Source organism: Herpailurus yagouaroundi, unplaced genomic scaffold (assembly GCF_014898765.1).
Source record: "Herpailurus yagouaroundi ecotype Mexico unplaced genomic scaffold, PumYag 160, whole genome shotgun sequence".
Classification (NCBI taxonomy): Eukaryota; Metazoa; Chordata; class Mammalia; order Carnivora; family Felidae; genus Herpailurus; species Herpailurus yagouaroundi.
This window is the reverse complement of record NW_024412401.1, coordinates 25,955,801-25,977,235: the sequence shown is the minus strand read 5'-3', so window position 1 is coordinate 25,977,235 and position 21,435 is coordinate 25,955,801. Positions and strand designations below refer to the sequence as shown.

The window sequence follows — 21,435 nt, the reverse complement described above, 5'->3', positions numbered from 1 at the left end:
TGGGACGGCGCGCGGGGCCGTCGCCCCCCGGTCCGCGGCCCAGGCGGGCCGGGCTGGCTGTGGCCGGTCTGCGCGTCCGGAGGCTGTCCCGCGGCGCCGCGGCGGAGCAGGGCCTGGGTGCGGAGCTGGGCTGTGCGGGGGCGGGGCGCCCCGCGGGCGTTTGAAGCGCCTCAAGTGACTGGGCGGGTTCGCGCGGTTTCGCGTCCCGGAGACTTTTTAGGCCGGGGTGTGTAGGTTGGGCCCCACTTCCCCGACTGTGGCCCTGATCGCCGTCCGTGGGAGTAGAACGCACGGCAGTTTTACAGCCCGCCGGCTCTTCACTTGTGGGATGCTGGACCGAAGTGGGGCAGTGGGGATGAGTGGGCGTCTCCTACTCGGCCCCGTCGCCGTCCAGGTGTGGGGGTTTAGCAGTCTTGGCGGAGCAGAGTGGGTTCGGCGGCTGTCTGGAGGCGCCCCTGTGTGGGGCATTTACTTTCTGGGAAGTCTGGTGTCTCCGATTGTCCCCCTCAGGAGAGTTGGGAGGAACTCGTGAGAGTAAGGGGTTGGCGGGGAAATTACCAAAGGTCGACTGCAGTGTGCATTTTTATTTATCTATCTTTTGGAAAAGAAGCTGGAAATTAAGGTGGTAGACAAAGTAGCTGAAATTCGATTAGGTCGAAATTCTGACACGCTGGAATCTTCCTTTTGTTGAAATTAGAAGACCTGCAACTGGAATGTATGAAATTCACTTCTAAAACTTTAGGGGCTCACCCGCGTAGGAGGTCCAGTGATGTGAGATTTCAACCCCTGACGCTTGAGTTTCTAGCTACTATTTATTCAGTGTTGGCTGCTGTAAAAGTGGCTTATTCAGAATATTTGCTGTGCTATGAAAATCTTTATTTTTGTTTTATTTACTTATTTTTAAAGATTTAATTTTATGTAATCTTCACACCCATGATGGGGCTTGAAATTGGAACCCTGAGATCCAGGATCCAGAGTTATATGCTCTACCGACTAAGCCAGCCAGGTGCCCTTGAAAATCTTTATTTAACTTATTTAAAAAAAAAAAAAAGTTTTTTAAAAAGTTTATTTACTTTGAGAGAGGGAGAGATAGCGTAAGCAGGTGTGGGGCCGAGAGAGAGAGAGAGAGAGAGAGAGAGAGAGAGAGAGAGAGGGAGAGGGAGGGAGAGAATATGAGAATGAGAATTTCAAGCAGACTCCCTGCTGATAGTGAAGCTTGAACTCACAAACCTGAGATCATTACCTAAGTGGAAATCAAGAGTCAGAGGCTTAACTGACTGGGCCACCCAGGCATCCCCTTTATTATTTTTTTTAAGTTTATTTATTTTGAGAGAGAGAGAGAGACAGAATCCCAAGCATTCTCCGAGCTGCCAGTGTGGAGCCCATTGTGGGACTTGATCCCATGAGCAGCCAAAATCCAGAGTCTGAGCTTAACTGACTGAGCCAGCCAGGTGCCCCTGAAAATCTTTATTTTATTTTAGTTTTTAATTTTTTTTAACGTTTATTTATTTTTGAGACAGAGAGAGACAGAACATGAACGGGGGAGGGTCAGAGAGAGAGAGGGAGACACAGAATCTGAAACAGGCTCCAGGCTCCGAGCTGTCAGCACAGAGCCCGACGCGGGGCTCGAACTCACGAACTGCGAGATCATGACCTGAGCCAAAGTCGGATGCTTAACCGACTGAGCCACCCAGGTGCCCCTGAAAATCTTTGTTTCAATGTGAAAGTAACAAATTGGTAATAGGACTTTAAAAATTCCTAGTATATAAATGGTCTTTGTGTACCATAAAATAATATTACTAGCTTTAAAAGTCAAGGAAGGGCCATCAGCCCTCTTAGTTTCTAATAGGAAATTACTGTGACTAATATAAAGTGATGCATAATATGGTATAAGCTTGACCGACTGTATGTTGGACACAGGTCAGGTAGTTAGTGGCTAAAGATAGCCCAGAGGATTGTTGAGTGGGGGTTAATTCATTTTTTGTCACATACCATTTATTTTCATCTCTAGTACTAGCTAATAATAAAATTGTAGGGAAAGTTCACAAAGAGTGCTTACTTAATTAAAAACTTTTTGTATTAAAAGAGGCCAGGTGAGGGGCACCTGGGTGGCTCAGTTATTTGAGCGCCCGACTTCAGCTCAGGTCATGATCTCTTGGTCCATGAGTTCAAGCCCAACTTTGGGCTCTGTGCTGACAGCCTGGAGCCTGCTTTGGATTTTGTTTCTCTCTCTCTGCCCCTCCCCACTTGTGCGTGCCCTCCCCCTCCCTCCCTCCCTCCCTCCCTCTCTCTCCCTCCCCCCCTTCTCCCCCTCTCAAAAAACTAAATATTTAAAAAAAATTTTTTTTAAATAAAAAGGCCAGGTGAGTATTCTTTTTAGGTTTTGCTTATCTGTTTTTTAAAACTAGAATAACTAGAGGTGTGGGTGGGGTGAAAACTTGGAATTGGTATAAATGAAATAAGCCATTTTGCCACTCAGGTTTCCAGTCCTCACCTTAATTCCAGTATGTGTAACATAAAGCTGATTTTGCAGAGCTCTGTTTTGTAAGTCCCTCTTCAACTCCCTAACACAGGACTGACAAATCTTTCTAAGGCTCATCTTTAATTTAGTACCACCTTCCTCACTTGGTTTTGTGAGAATTGAATGCCGGTTTACATAATGTGTCTCATATTGTGCTTGATAATGTTCTGGTCCTAAGAGTTTGAGGAAAATGTACGTGTTGTTATACATATTGAACAGTGCCAGGTGCAGTTCTCAGTGTTTTACAAATAGGAACTCATTTGCTCCTTATTAATCCTATCCTGTAACAATTATATGAGGTAAGTATTATTATCATCCCTGTTTTGATAAAACAGATAAAAACTGAGGCACAGTTTTAACTACAGCTAGAAAGTGGCAGTCTGAATAAGAACTGAATCAGTCTGGCTCTAGAATCTGCTTTTAACCTATGTTGCCGAATCCTACCTAGCTTAAGGGGCTCTAATGTGGTAAAACCTTGCAATCATGTGAATTTGGGTGTAATGTTATAGGGGATTGGCTTCTGGATTCCTGGAACTTGAGCTGCTTGGTCTTGCACAAGCCATTTTATTTCACAATAATGTAAACCTTCATTTTATTCACATTTTTTGTGAAGTCACATTGTGACTTCTAAAAACATTTCTGGACATAGCATAGTTATGATAGACGAGATGTTTTTTTTTTTTTAATTTTTTTTAACTTTTTTTAAATTTATTTTTGAGACAGAGACAGAGCATGAACGGGGGAGGGGCAGAGAGAGAGGGAGACACAGAATCGGAAACAGGCTCCAGGCTCTGAGCCATCAGCCCAGAGCCCGATGTGGGGCTCGAACTCACGGACCGCGAGATCGTGACCTGAGCTGAAGTCGGACGTTTAACCGACTGCGCCACCCAGGTGCCCCTAGATGAGATGTTTTATTTCAGAGGTACTTACCTGTTCTAGTGGGTGTATAGTGGTGAGCAGAATTCATTATTTTTGTAGCATGTGGAAAAGTTTTCAAGAAGGGTTGAGCTGATTCCAGGTATAGGAGGCTATATTTTAGATAGATGTTAGCTTATGAGAAGATAAAGCTGGAGGGGAAGTTAGGAAGGACGTGAAATGTCAAGCTATGGAGTTTTTACTGTAAGGGAGTGGAGGAACAGCTGAAAACTCCTGAGCCAGATCTGTGTTTAGAAAGAGCTCTCTCGTGATTCTAGCAAATGGACTGGGGAGTAGACACTAGAAACGAAGCAAGCATACTGATGGGGAAACTAATAACAGTCTGGGGTAGAAGTAAAGGATTTAAGAGGTGTCCTGGGAATGGGTAGGAGGCACAGATCAGAATTTTTGTGTGGGAAGTTTTGGATGTAAACTGAAAGAATGATGAAGAGGGGGAAGTACAAAATGATATATTTGTGCCCAGGTTATGTATTACAACAGTGGCCTAGCTGGTCTTTGTTCCTTACTCCTCTGTTATACTATACTCCCTTTTATACTGCTTTTATTTCCTGGTTTGGATACTGTTTTCTGTTTAGTCTGAACCTATCCTGGTGTTCAAAATGCTGATACTTCATTTTTGCCCATACCAGGCTTATTCTCTACCTCTGAATCATATGGTGTTTTCCTTACTCAATGAAATGCCCATTAACTCTCCTTGCTACCTATCTCTGAATCTTACACATTTTTCAAGCACCAGTTTAGATTCATGAAACCTTTTCTGGCTGTTAAAGGCTGCGTTAGATAAAAACATTAGTCTTCAGACTTAGTTTTGTTTCATTAGTAGAGGTTCCTCAGGGACTTTGGGGGGCCAGGAACAGATATAAGGTATATTTAGCAATCTGTGTGCCACCCCCTCCCCCAGCCACCCACCCCAAACCTGGACCTGGTTATTTCAAAAGGTTTCCATTCCACAGCTAAAAACACTTGACAGATTTGTGGCAGGGTTGTTGCCTTATTGTTGGTGACTTCTCTTTATATGTGTCTTGACTAAGGTGTACCTGTTGGTAAAGGTATTCTCCATTTAATACTTTGATCCTGTGGCACAGTCACTGTTGGCCTTGATTCTTGATTAGCTTTGAAATAAATTTTAGAGTAATATAAATGTTGGAAAATACCTTCTTTATTCTTTTATAGGTTATTTTCTTTATCCATTTTTAAAATTCTTTTCATTATAGCACTCAAGAATGACCAAAAAAAGAAAACGCCAAGATGATTTTCAAAAAGTAAAACTAAAAGTGGGTAAAAAGAAACCCAAATTAGAAAATGCTACTGTTACAAACTTTAAAACGAAGACTATACATCTGCCTGAGCAACTCAAAGAAGATGGATCTCTTCCAACGAACAATAGAAAACTTAATATAAAGGTAAATCATAAATACTGTTTTGATAAAGTAAGATTTTTCTTTGAAATCATCTAGAATGTTTTTTGTGAAAAGTAGTATTGATTCTCAGGGTTTATTGACGGCTTACGTTCGGAGTTTGTCCATTAATCAAATCTGAGTTGCCACTGCAGCTTTCCCATCTCCTCCAGAAAGACTTGCTCATCTAAACGCACAGTGATTTCTGTTATATACCTATTTGATGTGTTAATATATGATCTGGAAGAAATTCTGTTTAACTTTTCAATGTAACAAGTTTTTGATGTGACAATTTTCTAGCTGTTTTTATAGCTCATGAAGATCTTTTCTTACTGATTTTTTTTTTTTTTTTTTAAGAGAGAAAGTATACGAACTGGGGGGAGGGAGGGAGAATCTTAAGCAGGCTCCTCACCCAGTGCAGAGCCCGAAGATCTTGTCTTACTCATTTTGAACCCACATAACTTACAGGTTCTCAGTAAATGTGTGAAGTTAATTCAAGTTTGAGCAATAGTTTTGTTTAAAATTTTAACGGCTTTATTGAAATGTAATTTATGCATAATAAAATCAACCCATTTAAAGTGTGCAATTCTGTAACTTTTAATGTATTTATAGTTATGCTATTATCCCCACAATCTAATTTTAGAACAGTTTTATCATGCCAGAAAGAAACCCTATATCTATTACAGGTCACTCCCCATTCTTCTCCCCTAGCTCTAGGCAGCCATTAATCTGCTTTTTGTCTGTGTAGATATGCTTATTCTGGTCATTTCATATAAATGGAATAATATGATATGTGGTCTTTCGTTACTGGTCTTTTAGTTAATATGTTTTTGAGGTTCATCTGTGTTACAGCGTATCTGTGAGAACAGTACTTCATTTCTCTGTACTGTTGAATAGAATTTCAGTGCATGGTTAATGTCACATTTTATCACTGATCAGTCGATGGACATTTGGTTGCCACTTTTTGACTCCCATGTGTAAAGCTGTTGTGAGCATTTGTGAACCAGTTTTTGTGAAGATCAACATTTTCTAGTTTTGCTTTTAAGTTCTGAAGTTAAATAAAATTGAAAAGGTACTTGAAGTTACTTTTTTTTCCCCCACAGATGGTATAAAGTATTCCACAAATAAAATTGTCAAATGTTATACTCAGAATACACACATATCCTGAAAGACTATTTAAAATAAGGAGAATGCATTTGTTAAATTAAGAGTATATAAACGTACCTACCATATGTTTGGTACATAGTAGGTTTTTCAGTAGTGATGATGATTGTTGTCACTTTAAATGATAGCCTACATGCAGGTTAATTTCAGAAAGAAGATTCTGACCAAGAGTTATGTAATGTTTTTATTAAGCTAAATATATTTTATTTTATTTTATTTTTTATTTATTTTTTTTTTTTTAATTTTTTTTTTCAAACGTTTATTTATTTTTGGGACAGAGAGAGACAGAGCATGAACGGGGGAGGGGCAGAGAGAGAGGGAGACACAGAATCTGAAACAGGCTCCAGGCTCTGAGCCATCAGCCCAGAGCCCGACGCGGGGCTCGAACTCACGGACCGCGAGATCGTGACCTGGCTGAAGTCGGACGCCCAACCGACTGCGCCACCCAGGCGCCCCTAAGCTAAATATATTTTAAAGATAAAACAATCTTAGTAAAAGCTAAATAACATTTCAAAAATACTTACTGAAGTAGTTTCCTCAAGGAGAGTTAATTTATTAGCATAGTTTTAGTTAGCATGTTTATTTGAAAATGTTATAATATAGCTAAATCCTGTATTTTTATTTTTAGGATTTGCTGTCACAGATGCATCACTACAATGCTGGGGTTAAACAAAGTGCTCTTCTTGGACTTAAAGACCTTTTGTCTCAATACCCATTTATAATTGATGCACACCTTTCAAACATATTAAGTGAAGTGACTGCTGTGTTTACAGATAAAGATGCTAATGTACGATTAGCAGCAGTTCAACTTCTTCAATTCCTGGCCCCCAAAATACGAGCTGAACAAATTTCTCCATTTTTTCCTTTGGTAAGTGCCCATCTCTCTAGTGCCATGACTCACATTACTGAAGGAATTCAGGAGGACTCTTTAAAAGTTTTGGACATTCTGCTGGAACAGTACCCAGCCTTAATTACTGGCCGTAGCAGTATATTGCTTAAGAATTTTGTAGAACTTATTTCTCATCAGCAGCTGTCCAAAGGACTGGTAAATAGAGACAGATCCCAGTCCTGGATACTTTCTGTAAATCCTAATCGGAGACTCACTTCTCAGCAGTGGAGGCTGAAAGTCTTAGTGAGACTCAGTAAATTCCTTCAGGCCTTGGCAGATGGATCCAGTAGGTTGAGAGAAAGTGAAGGACTTCAGGAACAAAAAGAAAATCCCCATGCCACTAGCAACTCCATTTTTATCAACTGGAAGGAACATGCCAACGACCAGCAGCACATCCAGGTTTATGAAAATGGGGGTTCACAGCCAAATGTCAGTTCACAGTTCAGGCTACGGTAAGAAGGATTTCAGTTATGTCCACACTCAGTTTTCCTATATTGAATTTTAACTGCTGATCATTGATGGCTAATTGTGGGGAGACATGAAGTTGTCTTTTATAGTTTTCATATAGTTACTCATGATTTGATTTTATTTACTGATGGGAGGAGTCATCTGAAAGTATTAATTTGTTCATTTCTTACAAAGCCTAATGAGAAATAAAACTTGATGGTCTTTTTTGGCTTTGTCATCTTAGAATTTTATTTTCTTACTAGTCTTGATCAATGTAATTGTCAATTCAGGGAACTTCATTTTACTGGTACTTTACATTTAAGATTTAAATTAAACAGGGAGTGATATTTTTTAATCATTAATTTTTATTTTTCATTCTTACCTTTCCTTATTAGGTACCTGGTTGGAGGACTAGGCAGTGTGGATGAAGGCCTGTCATCTACTGAAAACTTGAAAGGATTTATTGAGATAATAATTCCATTGCTAATTGAATGCTGGATTGAAGCTGTGCCTCCACAGCTAGCTGCTTCTGTTGGAAATGGTATAGAAAGAGAACCTCTGCAGGTTATGCAGCAAGTTCTTAATATTATTTCCCTTCTGTGGAAACTCTCCAAACAACATGATGAAACTCATAAATTGGTGAGAACTTAATGGATTCTTTATTTTCTAAGTAATGCCTCTTATCATAAATGGGCAGGTTAGAAATTTACTAATTGATTGCTACTAATTGATTATGCATTTTCCAAAATAATTCTAGTGGTGTAACTATAAGCTTGTTTCTTATTTTAGCCCCAAAATGCAAGTTAAGATAGTCTTGTGAGATGATTCTGAAATTTGTTTGTTTGTTTATTTAAGACAGCACAAGTGGGAGAGAGGGGCAGAAAGATTTTTTTTTGCGCGCACACGAGGGGGGGTGGGGGGGAGGGAGAATATCTTAAATAGGCTCCATGCTCAGCTTGATCCTGTGGCCCTGGGATCCTGACCTGAGCTGAAATCAAGAGGCAAGATGCTCAACTGACTGAGCCACTCGTGTGCCCCACTCTGAATATTTTTAATTTAAGTGAAATGTGTAACTGAATGAGCTTGTTTTCATTTGCTTTTATTAGATGTAATCACAGTAGTGTTACCATGTATTGTTTATGGCAGATTGATTACGTAGGAGCATTCTAGTTTCTGGAGGCCTCTTATGGGATTAAAAAAGTTGCTTATTAAGGAGTTTCTTCCAGTGTATGCCACATTGTCAATTTTAGCAGAAATGGACCACAGTGAAGATCTTATAACTAACCTGTGATTTAGAGAAGAAATTACTTACAGACTTGATTAGTGCATGCTGTTTTGTTTTCTCTTGGCAAGGGATATAAGATCAGAACACATTTCTAAAAGTCACCTTCCACTGTAGGTAAGCTGTAGTTCTAGGTATGGTCTGCGTGAAATTAACCTAAGATTCTAAGTTGTGTAGTAGTTTTTTACTAGAAAAGATGATAGTAAAGACGAGTTTCGTGATGATTTATCTGCTGTGTGGGGGAGAGTTGAATATTGGCAGCCTTTTTGAAGAGCTGTGGTATAGAGAATATAATGTATAGTCCATGGTGTAAGTAAGGAAGAACAAGATCTGAGATTAATTGGTATTAAATTAATATGATAGCACACCTAGAGGGCAGCTGCAGGAACAATACTTTAAAGCTTAAAGTATCTGGTTTATAGAATTTCTGCAAGGATTTTTGACTAGGCAGGTGTGAATCTTTGAAGTTGCCTGCACGTGTACAAAACTGACAAGGCAGTTTTTTGGTTTTGTTCAATTTTTATTTCAAGCTGGAATTTAGAATGAGTTAATAGACTCCATAAAATAAGATGAAGGATAAACTAAAAAGAGTATTCAATGATCCTGAAAAGCATTGTGGAATCATACTAAGGTGTGTGTTTCTTGTAAGAGCTTGCTCTAGCACTATTAACCCATTATCCATCATCTGTAGGGTTGTTACATGAATTGCTTTTTCAAATAGGATGGTATTTTATTGACTACAGTTTTGAGCCTGTCTCATGATTCATTGCATACATTGGCAAGAAATTGATCAGGGTTGGGGGTAGAGTGTATAATTTTATGAAAGCAAAGCTTACTGTCCTTTATGGCAATTAACCTATGGTGTAAGCTAGTGACTAACAATGCATACAGGTTTTTGGAAAAGCATGTTATTTGCATTCTTGAATGGATTTATCTGAAGCTGGGATAGAAAGTAAAAGTCACGATATCAACATAAACCTTAAGTACCAGTCTTTCCTTCATTTTTAGAAAACTAAGAAAAATTCTAAGCATTTTGGTGTTTGGTGACACACAGGCACTAATTGTTAATCCTTTAGTAATAGTGTTTGTAACCAGATAGAATGGTAGGACCAAATGCAAATTCATTAATTATGCTAATTTTATATTATGCACTATTGTTCAGATAATACTGTGAAGAGATCTAAACACTGCTTTAATTTTATGGATATTTCAAGTTGTATGCCTTAGAACTATTCTGTGCTATTATAATATGACTGTTTATTAACAGTTCATTAACGTAGGACACTATATTCAGAAGACTATTTTGTATAGATTGTTGAACGCTATGTAGAATACTGAACTGGGATACTATTTAAAATTCAAATAAATTGAAGAAAGTTTAATTCGAATAGAAATAGTATTTAAAAGCATACACTGGTAGAATTCTCTAATTTACCTTGGCAAATTGGTTATGTTGAATTGTAATAACTGGATAAGATAAGATCTATTATTTAAAAAAATTTTTTTAATGTTTATTTTTGAGAGAAAGAGCATGAGCGGGGGAGGGGCAGAGAGGGAGACACAGAATCTGAAGCAGGCTCCAGGCTCTGAGCTATCAGCACAGAGCCCGGTGGGGAGCTTGAACCCATGGACCACAAGATCGTGACATGAGCTGAAGTCAGAGCTTAACTGACTGAGCCATTCCAGGCACCCCAAGATTCATTATTTTAGAGACAAAGCATGAATATGTATGCGAGCTGTACAAGGTGACATTAAAATGCATTAATTTATTTTTTGTTACCATTATGTTTGTCTCACTCATCTTCAGTTATAGCTTAGTAGTTAAGATACTGGATAACCTATAACAGCTCAAACTTTAAAAGAGGAATGAAATGGCATTCCTTGGTCTTAAATGCAAATTGTGTCCCACAACCTAAATTGTAGCTCTTTTCTCTCAGAAAATGTGAAGGTCTTCTGGAGCACCTGGGTGGTTCAGTTGGTTTAGCATCTGACTCTTGATTTCGGCTCAGGTCATGATCCTAGGGTCATGAGATTGAGCCCCGCATTGGGCTCCATGTTGAGAGTGGAGCCTGCTTAAGATTCTTTATCTTTCCCTCTGCCCTTCTACCCTGCTTGTGCGTGTACTGGCTCGCTCTATAAAATTAAAGAAAAGGCGGGGGAGAGGGGGCACCTGGGTGGCTCAGTTGGCTGAGGGTCCTTCTTTGGTTCGGGTCATGATCTCACGGTTTGTGGGTTTGAGCCCCATGTCGGGCTCTGTGCTGACAGCTCAGAGCCAGGAGCCTGCTTCGGATTCTGTGTCTTCCTGTCTCTCTGTCCCTCCCCCACTCACGCTCTGACTCTCTCACTCAAAAATAAATATACATTAAAAAAAATTTAACAGGGGCGCCTGGGTGGCGCAGTCGGTTAAGCGTCCGACTTCAGCCAGGTCACGATCTCGCGGTCCATGGGTTCGAGCCCCGCGTCAGGCTCTGGGCTGATGGCTCAGAGCCTGGAGCCTGTTTCCGATTCTGTGTCTCCCTCTCTCTCTGCCCCTCCCTCGTTCATGCTCTGTCTCTCTCTGTCCCAAAAATAAATAAAAAACGTTGAAAAAAAATTAAAAAAAAAAAATTTAACAGAAAAAATGTATAGGGCTTCTATTGATAAATTGGCATCTAGATTAGGTGCAGCCTTGGGACACTTGCTTGCTTTTAGGTTTTGCTAAATGTATTTATTTGCTGCATAGTTGAGAAACTTCATTTTAATCCAGGTTTTATTATTTATTAAAGTTTATTTATTTAGAGACAGTGTGCACACATGCATGAGCAGGGAAAGGGCAGAGTGAGAGGGAGAGAGAGAATCCCAGTCAGACTCCATGCTTAGCATGGAGCCTGACATGGGGCTTGACTGTGAGATCGTGTCCTGAGCTGAAATCACAAATCGGATGTTCAACCAGCTGAGCCACCCAGGTGCCCCTTAGCTTTGTATTTTAATGCTTGCTATTTTTAGTTTATATACTTCATTGCCCACATCTTTTTTCACATGAAGATTGGAATTTGTACAACGTGATGCAATTATGCATCAGGATTTGTTGAGCATCTATAAATATGGCTATTTAAGTTAATTAAGATTCAGTTCCTTAGTCACACTGCTGCATTTCAAGTGCTCAATAGCTACATGTGGCTAGTGGCTGTGGTATTAGAAAACACAGATGAGTAATAATTCCATCACTGCAGAAAGGTCTGTTGAATAATGTTGCTGTACAGAGTCTCAGGTGTTGTTCTAGGCTCGGGGAATATAGTGATGAACATGACTGACAAGGTTGCTTGCCCTCCCAGTACTTAACTTTTGGTGGGATTGGTGGATGGTAAACAAATATATAATGTCAATACTAAGAAGAAAGATGAAAGTAAAGCAGGGTAAAGAGAACATGTGCTGGAACAGAGTGAGTGGGAGCTGTATTATGATGATGATGATGATGATGATGATGATGATGATGATGAAGGTTACTTATTTATTTTGAGAGTGAGAGAAAGAAAGAATCCCAAGGCTATGCACTGTCAGTACAGAGCCCGATGCGGGGCAAACTCATGAACTGTGAGATGACCTGAGCTGAAATCAAGAGTCAGAGGCTTAACAACTGGGCCACCCAGGTGCCTCAAGGGGGAGCTATTCTAAATAGATAGTCATGAAACGCTTTCATGGCTTTTAAATGTCACTGAATAAAGTTAAAGGAGCAAGTCTTAGACCTGTGGGAAGAACCTTCCAGGCATAGGGAACAGCAAGTGCAAAGCCCCTGAAGTGAGAACAAATTTGGCATATCTGAGGAATGGCAGGAAAGCCTGTGCAAGTGAGGTACTAAGAGAATGGTAGAAGATAAGGGAAAAAAGTGACAGTGGCCAGATCATGTAGCACCCTATTGTCCATGGTAAGAAGTTTGGATTTTAATCCAAGTGTGGTGAAAAGACATTGGAGAATTTTCAACAGGGAAGTGGCATGATCTGAATTATGTTTATTTAACTTTAATATGACGAATTGGTACATAGAACACTAGTGAACTTCTCTGTGATCAGCATCCAGGTCTAGCAAAACTGTGGAACCCAAACTCACACCATCTTTCCTATGAATGACCAGTCCTGCCCTACATACATACTTACTCCCTTTCTTCTTTCCTGTGTTATTTGGAAGTATGGTTTATGCTTTAAAAGGTCACCGTAGGGGCGCCTGGGTGGCTCAGTCGCTTAAGCATCCGACTTCAGCTCAGGTCATGTTCTTGCAGTCTGTGGGTTCGAGCCCCACATCAGGCTCTGTGCTGACAGCTCAGAGCCTCGAGCCTGCTTCAGATTCTGTGTCTCCCTCTCTCTCTGGCCCTGCCCTGCTTGTATTCTGTCTCTCTCTCAAAAATAAACATTTCTTTAAAAAAATAAAAAGATCACCCTGGCTACTATGTAGAGAATTGACTTTTGAGAAGGGCAAGAGGAAAAGTAGGGAGACCAGTTGGGAGGCTATTGCAGTAATCTTGGTAAGAGTGGTGGATTAAAATAGAATGGTAGCTAGAGTTGAAGTGATGAGAAGCAGCTGGGTTCTGATAAAGTCAGTGGGACTGCTGATGTGTATAGTGAAGGAAAGAGGAGCAAGAATGGTGCCTGCGTTATGATCCAAATGGCATTGTGACTGCCGGTGGGGAGATCAGTTTATTCATGTTAAATTTAACATGCCTGTTAGAAGTTCAAGAAGACATGTTGAGCATACAGTGATAAATTAGCACAAAGAGAAGAATACAGTAAAGGATACTAAGGAGCTGTAGGGTAACCAGCTAGTCCTACATCCCAAGAAACCTTTTAGTCCCTGGAAAAATGGAATGGTTGGTTCTCTGGATAGGAGAAAATAAGAGTGTTGTAATTTGGAAAAAGTGTTTCAGGTAGGAGAGAAAGATTCATGAGTACTGCAAGAACTTTAGAGAATTGCATTGCTTTTTGACAAATATTTTTAATGGGAAATAATAGAATTGCTGGGAAGTAGAGTTATTGTGTAACGGAACACTAGTACAAAGACTTTCTGGTATATTTTACAAATATTGCACTAGTGGTTCAAATTCAGAATTTTCTTCTTAATTAGTTTCTCCCTTTTTCTTTTAAACAGTAAATAAAATACAAGTAATGATAATTGTTAAACACCAGAAAGATCTGTGGGTGACATTTGGGTGCTCTAATTTATTTTGATTTTAAAATTTATTTGTATCTTCTGTCATAAGCAAAAGATGTATTATAATGGTAAATATATAGTTGAATATTAATAAGTGGTCCCGTTTCTGCTTAAAGTTTTATTGGTTATTTTAAATTGTTTCTTGTAGATTTTCTAATTTTTATTTATTTTAATAGGAGTCGTGGCTTCGAAAGAATTATCTTATTGATTTCAAACACCATTTTATGAGTCATTTTCCGTATGCCTTAAAAGAAATAACCAAGCACAAAAGGAAAGAGACAAATAAAAGGTATTGTGATTCCTTCCACTGTATAGACTTGAAAAAGTTTTTAACCTGAAATTACCAGAAGATAATTAGCCTTAAACTGAAACGTTCTAAACTGTGAGGGGTTTGTATCTAAATTTTGTGAGATAAAAGTAAAAGTAGCAGTAGTATGGCTGATCTTGAACAAGTAAGTCACTTTAAGCCTTGAGACTTCCGTTTCTTTTAATGTTTAAAAATCTAAAGTGAATATTTTTCACAGAGTATCAAGTTATATAAATAAGAATATAATAAAATTTGTTGAGGGGCTGATTTATTTGGGAAAGAGGTACTATGTAATCCCTAAGCAAGAAAGTATCTTAAAGGTCATGTAGTTGTGTCATTTATATATGAGGAAACTGGTAATGAAACTATTATCAGTATCAGGAAGAAGGATAATTGGAGAGAAATAACTTTCTAAAACAGAATTTATGGATTAGAAGATGGAATTTAAAATTGTAAGCCTGAAAACGGTTTAAATGTTCACCTCAAGTGAGAGCAAGTAAGCGTAGAAACAAGTTATCTAATAAAATTTGAGAAGCAGGTGCAAGCTAGAACACTAAAAGTGGCAGTTCCTCAAATGAGTAAATGCCTGAAGGGGTCTTAGTCTGTCAGATGATTGTTATATTTGTCAAAGGGAAGAAACTACCTGGAGAATCAACGAGGCTCTTTGAGCAGGGTTTAGAGGATATGCTTAGAAGTGACAAGGCTGTTGGAGGCTGATAAGGTTTTCATTTCTTCATTAAATATTTTGGTTGCTTACTATAAAAGTATCATAATAGAGATCATCAGATGTTTTCTTGTTCTTAGCAATTCATAAAGTTTAAATCAGTCAAAATACAAAATTGGTAAAAATATGTTGGGGAAGAGTTAGGAGACAGAAACCACTCTAGTGATTTTAACAGCATTTAAAAAAAAAAATTTATTTAGTGCACTCAAACAGGGGAGGGGCAGGGGCGGCGCAGAGGATCCAAAGGGGGCTCTGTGCTGACAGCAGTGAGACTGCTGTGGGGCTCAAACTCAGAAACCGTGAGATTGTGACCTGAGCCGAAGTTGGACATTGAACTGACTGAGCTATCCAGGTGCCCCAAAGAACTGAAAAGGCAAAAGGAAACATAATATGGAGATAGCCACTCAGGAAAGTAGGTACTATCTCTAGATGTGGGAGAAAGAAGAGAGCAAGAAGCTTGGAGGAAATGCTTTGTGGCACCAAAACTCTGACCCCTGGGAAAGTGGTTTTTCCTTAGTGGGCATGAATGTTTTTGAGATATGAAGAGGGGCCTCGAGCTGGGGCTCAAAACTTTGCTAAGGGAATTTTGGCTGGCTGGTGCTTCTTTGGGTCATGATGTTGCTGGTTTTGTGTCACAAAAACTGCAAACTGGATTCAACTGTGGCTACTAGAATAAACTGCTTCTGGCCTGAGGAAGAGTTGTTGAGTTGAATTGGCAGCAAAAGGAACCAAAAACAGGACTGGGAAGCAAACAGAAAGGAGAGTATCCCATCTTTCTCCTACAGCTTTCTAGTCTCTTACTAGGACCCCTTCATTGGCAGAGCTTAACAAGAAGTCAGCTGCAAAGGAAAAATGTGGCCTAGAGTCCCAGCTGTGGGATGACAAAGCAGAGTATAGAAGTCCAGTACAATAGTCCAGTAACTGGCAGGAGGAAAATTGAATTGTATGTAGCAGAAGGCAGTTTATTTAAGGGTTATTAGAATTGTATAATTAACAAGCGCTATAGGAATTTATAAGAAGAGAAAGATCCTTGATGGGATGAACAGATAAAGCTATATTGAAGAGTAGTATTTGAGCATGGATATGACTTTAGCAGGCATAAATGAAGCAAGGGATGAGAGATTATACTAACTAGAAGAGGTAGCATGTAAGAAAACCATAGGATTAGGTAATGGAGAGCATGGGACAGATCTGGGTCAAATCTGATTTCTGCTGTTTACCAGCCTTGATGCTGAGAGACGTTCCTTGTCTGTGAAATTTAGTGCCAAAGGGTCAAAGCTGAAAGATAAATGAAGACTTTTGGTTGGATCAGAACTACGTCTTTGGAAGATTAATTTAGTGAGTTTCTGGAGTTGGAGGGGACAGTCAAATAGGTAGCTACTTTCTTGAGTAAGGTATTAGGTTCCCCACCTCCTATCCCTCAACAAACATGATTTTTTATTAGAGCAAAACTTTTAAATCTGGTCCATGGATAAGCTTCAGAAAGTCCTAGAACTCTTGAAGAGTTTTATGTGTGTGTATTTTTCTTGATAAGAGCTTCCATACATAATTTTCATCAAAATGAGATTAAGTAGTGGTTAGGAAGTTTGGCATTTAGTGGACCATTAAATGCAAGTAAATTATCCAAGAGTGTATGGGTGTGCTGTCATTATTCAAAACATTTATTGAACACTTAACATGTGGAAGGCAGTTACTGTACTGTGTGCTGAGCATTTTGAGGTAAAGGGGTGATGCTTTGGAGTACAAGCTAATGGGGGAGATGTTTATTTCTGATTGTTTAATCTGTGACCAACTGTGATAAAGTTAAGGAACAGTTTAGGGTAATATGAGAGTATATAATAAGGAGCTTGTCCTGATCTTTTAAGAAGGAATAGAGTTGTAGGGAAGGCTGCCCTGATGAAGTGATTTGTACCAAGATATAAAAGGTAAAAAGGAGTTAACTTTATGAAGATGTTGAGGTAATGAAATTGTGGAATTTTTTAAAAGATTTTATTTTATTAAAAAAAAATTGTAAAAAAAAAAAAGAAAAAAAAGAAAAAAAATTGTAACATCTATTTTATTTTATTTTTTTTAAATTTTTTTTTTCAACGTTTATTTATTTTGGGGACAGAGAGAGACAGAGCATGAACGGGGGAGGGGCAGAGAGAGAGGGAGACACAGAATCAGAAACAGGCTCCAGGCTCTGAGCCATCAGCCCAGAGCCCGACGCGGGGCTCGAACTCACGGAGCGCGGGATCGTGACCTGGCTGAAGTCGGACGCCCAACCGACTGCGCCACCCAGGCGCCCCAATCTATTTTAGAGAGACAGAGATAGAGCGCGAGCAGGGGAGGGGCAGAGAGAGAGGGAGACACAGGATCTGAAGCAAGCTCCAGGCTCTGAACTGGAGCCTGATGCGGGGCTTGAACTCATGAACTGTGAGATCATGCCCTGTGTTGAAGTCGTACGCATAACCGACTGAGCTACCCAGGTGCCCCCATGTGGAATTTTGAAAATTAAATTGAATTTTATTTCATTACAGTAAGTGTACTCTTTAATCCCCATCCCCTATTTAACCCATACCTCTACCCAACTCCCCACTGGGAACTGTCAGTTTGTTCTCTATAGTTAAGAGTCTGTTTCTTGGTTTTTCTCTCCCTCCTTTTTTTTTTTTCTTTTCTTTTTTGTTTTTTGAATTTACCGTAAGTTTCCACATTTGAGTGAAGTCATATGGTATTTGTCTTTCTCTGACCTATTTCGCTTAGCACTATCCTCTTCAGGTCCATCCATGTTGTTGCAAATGGCAAGATTTCATTCTTTTTTATGGCTAAATATTCGTGTGTGTGTGTGTGTGTATGTACAAACATATGCAGTACCTTCTTTATCCATTCATCTTTTGATGGATACTTGGACTGCTTCCATAGTACGGCTATTATAAGTAATGCTGCAATAAACATATGTGTACATATATCCCTTTGAATTAATGTTTTTGTATTTTTGGGTAGATACCCAGTAGTGTGATTCTTGGATCATAGGGTAGTTCTATTTTTAACTTTTGTTTTTAAGTAGGCTTCACACCCAATGTGGAGCCCAACGTGGGGCTTGAACTCACAACCCCAAGATCAAGACCTGAGCTGAGATGAAGAGTCTGACACTGACTGAGCCCACCCAGGCACCCCTGTTTTTAATTTTTTGAGGAACCTCCATGCTGTTTTCCACAATGGCTATACCAATTTGCATTCCCATCAGCAGTGCATGAGTGTTCCTTTTTCTTCACATCCTTGCAGCACTTGTGTCTTCTGTTTTTGATTTTAGCCATTCTGACAGGTGGGAAGTGATACCACATTGTAGTTTTGATTTGCGTTTCCTTGATCACGAGTGATGTTGAGCATCTTTTCATGTGTCTGTTGGCCATGGGCCATCTGTATGTCGTCTTTGGAGAAATGTCAGTTCACATATTCTTGTTTTAAATTGGATTATTTGTTTTTTTAGGTATTGGGTTGTGTCAGTCTTTTATGTATTTTAGCTACTAACCCTTTATTGGATATGTCATTTGCAAATATTTTCTCCCATTCTGTAGGGTGGTATTACTTAGTTTTGATGATTGTTTCCTCTCTGTGCAGAAGTCTTTTATTTTGATGAAGTCCTAGTAGTTTACTTTTGTTTTTATTTCCCTTGCCTCAGGAGAACTATCTACAAAAATGTTGCTATGGCCAGTGTCAGATTACTGCCTGTGCTCTTGTCAAGGATTTTTATGGTTTGAGGTCTCACATTTAGGTCTTGAATACATTTTGAATTTGTTTTTGTATATGGTATGAGAAAGTGGTCCATTTTCATTCTTTTTTGTGTGTAGCTGTCCAGTTTTCCCAACACCATTTGTTGAGACATTTTTCCATTGTATATTAATTTCTCCTTTGTCCAAGATTAATTGACCATATAATAGTAGGTTTATTTCTGGACTTTCTATCCTACCCCTGTCTGATCTACATGTCTATGCCAGTAGCATATGTTTTAATTGCCACTGCTTTGTAATATAACTTGAAATCTGGAATTGTGATACCTCCAGTTTTGTTTTCCTTTTTCATGATTGATTTGGCTATTGAGGGCTTTTGTGGTTCTATACACATTTTAGGATTGTTCTGTGAAAAATGCTGTTGGCATTTTGATAGGGGTTGCATTAAATGTATAGATTGATTTTGGGTAATATAGACATTTTAACAATATTTATTCTTCCAACCCATGAGCATGGAATGTTTTTCCATTTGTTTGTGTCATCTTCATTTTCTTTCATCAGTTTTTAAAAATTTTTCAGAGTGTAGGTTGTTCACCTCTGGTTAAGTTTATTCCTAGATCTTTTATTGTTTTTGGTGCATTTGTAAATGGGATTGTTGTCTTAATTTCACTTTTTGCTTGTTTCATTATTAGTGTATAAGAATGCAACAGATTTTTGTACATTGATTTTGTATCCTGTGACGTTACTGAATTCATTTATCAGTTCTAGTATTTTGGTGGAGAATTTTGGGTTTTCTGTGTATAGTCTCCTGTTATCTGTAAATAGAGTTTTACTTCTTCCTTACCAATTTGCATGCCTTTTATTTCTTTATGTTGTCTAATTGCTGGTACTTCCAACATTATGTTGAATAAACGTGGTGAGAATGGACGTCCTTGTCTTGTTCCTGACCTCAAGGGAAAAGCTCTCAGTTTTTCACCACTGAGTAAGATGTTGGCTGTGGGTTTTATTATATTGAGCTATGTTCCTTCTAGACCTACTCTGCAAAGGGTTTTTATCATGAATGGATGCTGTACTTTGTCAAATGCTTTTTTGCATCTGTGGGACAGAATGCATCATCTATATGGTTTGTATTCTTTTTCTTACTGATGTAATGTATCACATTGATTGTTTTGCGAATATTATTTTTTGATGTTTATTTTTGAGATAGATCCTGAGTGGGGGAGGGACAGAGAGAGGGAGACACAAAATCCAAAGCAGGTTCGAACCCATGAACCGGGAGATATGACCTGAGCTCAAGTCTGACACTGAAACCAACTGAGCCACCCAGACGCCCTGACTGTTTTGCAAATATTAAACCACCTTTGCATCCTAGAAGTAAATCCCACTTGATCATAGTATATGCTTTTTTAAATATATTGTTGGATTTGGTTTGCTAATATTTTGTTGAGGATATTTGCATCTGTAAGAGATAATGGCCTATAGTTCTCTTTTTTGTGTCTTTATCTGGTTTTGGTATCAGGGTGGTAATTGGCCTCATTGAATGAATTTGGAAGTTTACCTTTTTTATTTTTTGTAATAGTTGGAGAAGGAGTATTAACTCTTCTCTAAATGTTTGCTAGAATCTGCCTGTGAAGCCGTCTGGTTCTGGACTTCTGTTTGTTGGGAGTTTTTTGATTACTGATTCAATTTCATTGCTGGTAATTGATGTGATCAGATTTTCTATTTCTTCCTGCTTTAGTTTTGGTAGGTTATGTTTCTAGGAATTTATCCATTTTTTCCAAGTTGTCCAATTTGTTGGCATAGATATTTTCATAATATCCTGTTACAGTTGTTTGTATTTCTAGGGTGTTGATTATTATTTCTCCTCTTTCATTAATTGCATTTGGGTCTTTCTCTCCCTCTCTTAGGTATTTATTTTATTTTTTAATTTTTCTTTATTTAGTTTTTTGTTGAGTCTTGCTAGAGGTTTATCAGTTTTTGTTGATAGAAGAACCAGTTTCTGGTTTCATTGATATGTTCAATTATTTTTTCTAAATTTCTGTATCGTTTATTTCTGCTCTAATCTTTTATTATTTTTTTCCTTTTGATGGCTTTTTGTGGCTTCTTTAGGTGTAAGGTTAGTTTGCTTATTTGAGGTTTTATTGAGGTTTTTTATTTTTTACATTTATTTATTTTTGAGAGACAGAGACAGCATGAGCAGGGGAGGGGCAGAGAGAGAGGGAGACACAGAATCAGAAGCAGGCTTCAGGCTCCCTGGTGTCAGCTCAGAGCCCAATGCGGGGCTTGAACCCACGAACCATGGGATCGTGACCTGAGCCGAAGTCGGACGCTTAACCGACTGAGCCACCCAGGCGCCCCTTGAGGTTTTTCTTCTTGAGGTAGACCTGTGTTACTATAAACTTCTTTCTTAAAAATTTTTTTTTAACCATTTGAAAAAAATTTTTTTTAATGCCTGTTAATTTTTTGAGAGAGAGAATATGAGTGGGGGAAGGGGCAGAGAGAGAGGGCAACACACGAAGCAGGCTCCAGACTCTGAGCTGTCAGTGCAGAGCCCAATGTGGGGCTTGAACTCACGATCCACGTGATTATGACCTGAGCCCAAGTCAGATGCTTAACCAACTGAGCCACCTATATAAACTTCTTTCTTAAAACACTTTGCTACAGCTCAAAGATTTTGGACTGTTGTGTTTTCATTTTCATGTAATTTTTGATGTTCTCTGATTGCTTGGTTGACCCATTCATTGTTTAATAGCATGTTATTTAACTTAACCTCCATGTATTTGTGCTCTTTTCAGATTTTTTTCTTGTGGTTTAGTTGTAGTTTGATGGCATTGTGGTCAGAAAAGATGTATATAGAACATTGATTTTTTTTTTTTT

At 38.8% G+C, this 21,435-nt stretch overlaps 1 protein-coding gene across 1 annotated transcript in view; it reads left to right on the top strand.

Annotated features, from left to right (window-relative positions):
• Positions 1-21,435, top strand: part of TEX10 (testis expressed 10) — a 63,857-nt gene that overhangs the window by 649 nt on the left and 41,773 nt on the right. Inside the window, exons 2-5 of the mRNA XM_040481826.1 lie at positions 4,672-4,860; positions 6,647-7,359; positions 7,750-7,993; positions 13,994-14,106. Of these exons, the coding sequence (XP_040337760.1) occupies positions 4,681-4,860; positions 6,647-7,359; positions 7,750-7,993; positions 13,994-14,106 (1,250 nt within the window). The 5' untranslated portion in view covers positions 4,672-4,680. The remainder of the gene's footprint in view (positions 1-4,671; positions 4,861-6,646; positions 7,360-7,749; positions 7,994-13,993; positions 14,107-21,435) is intronic.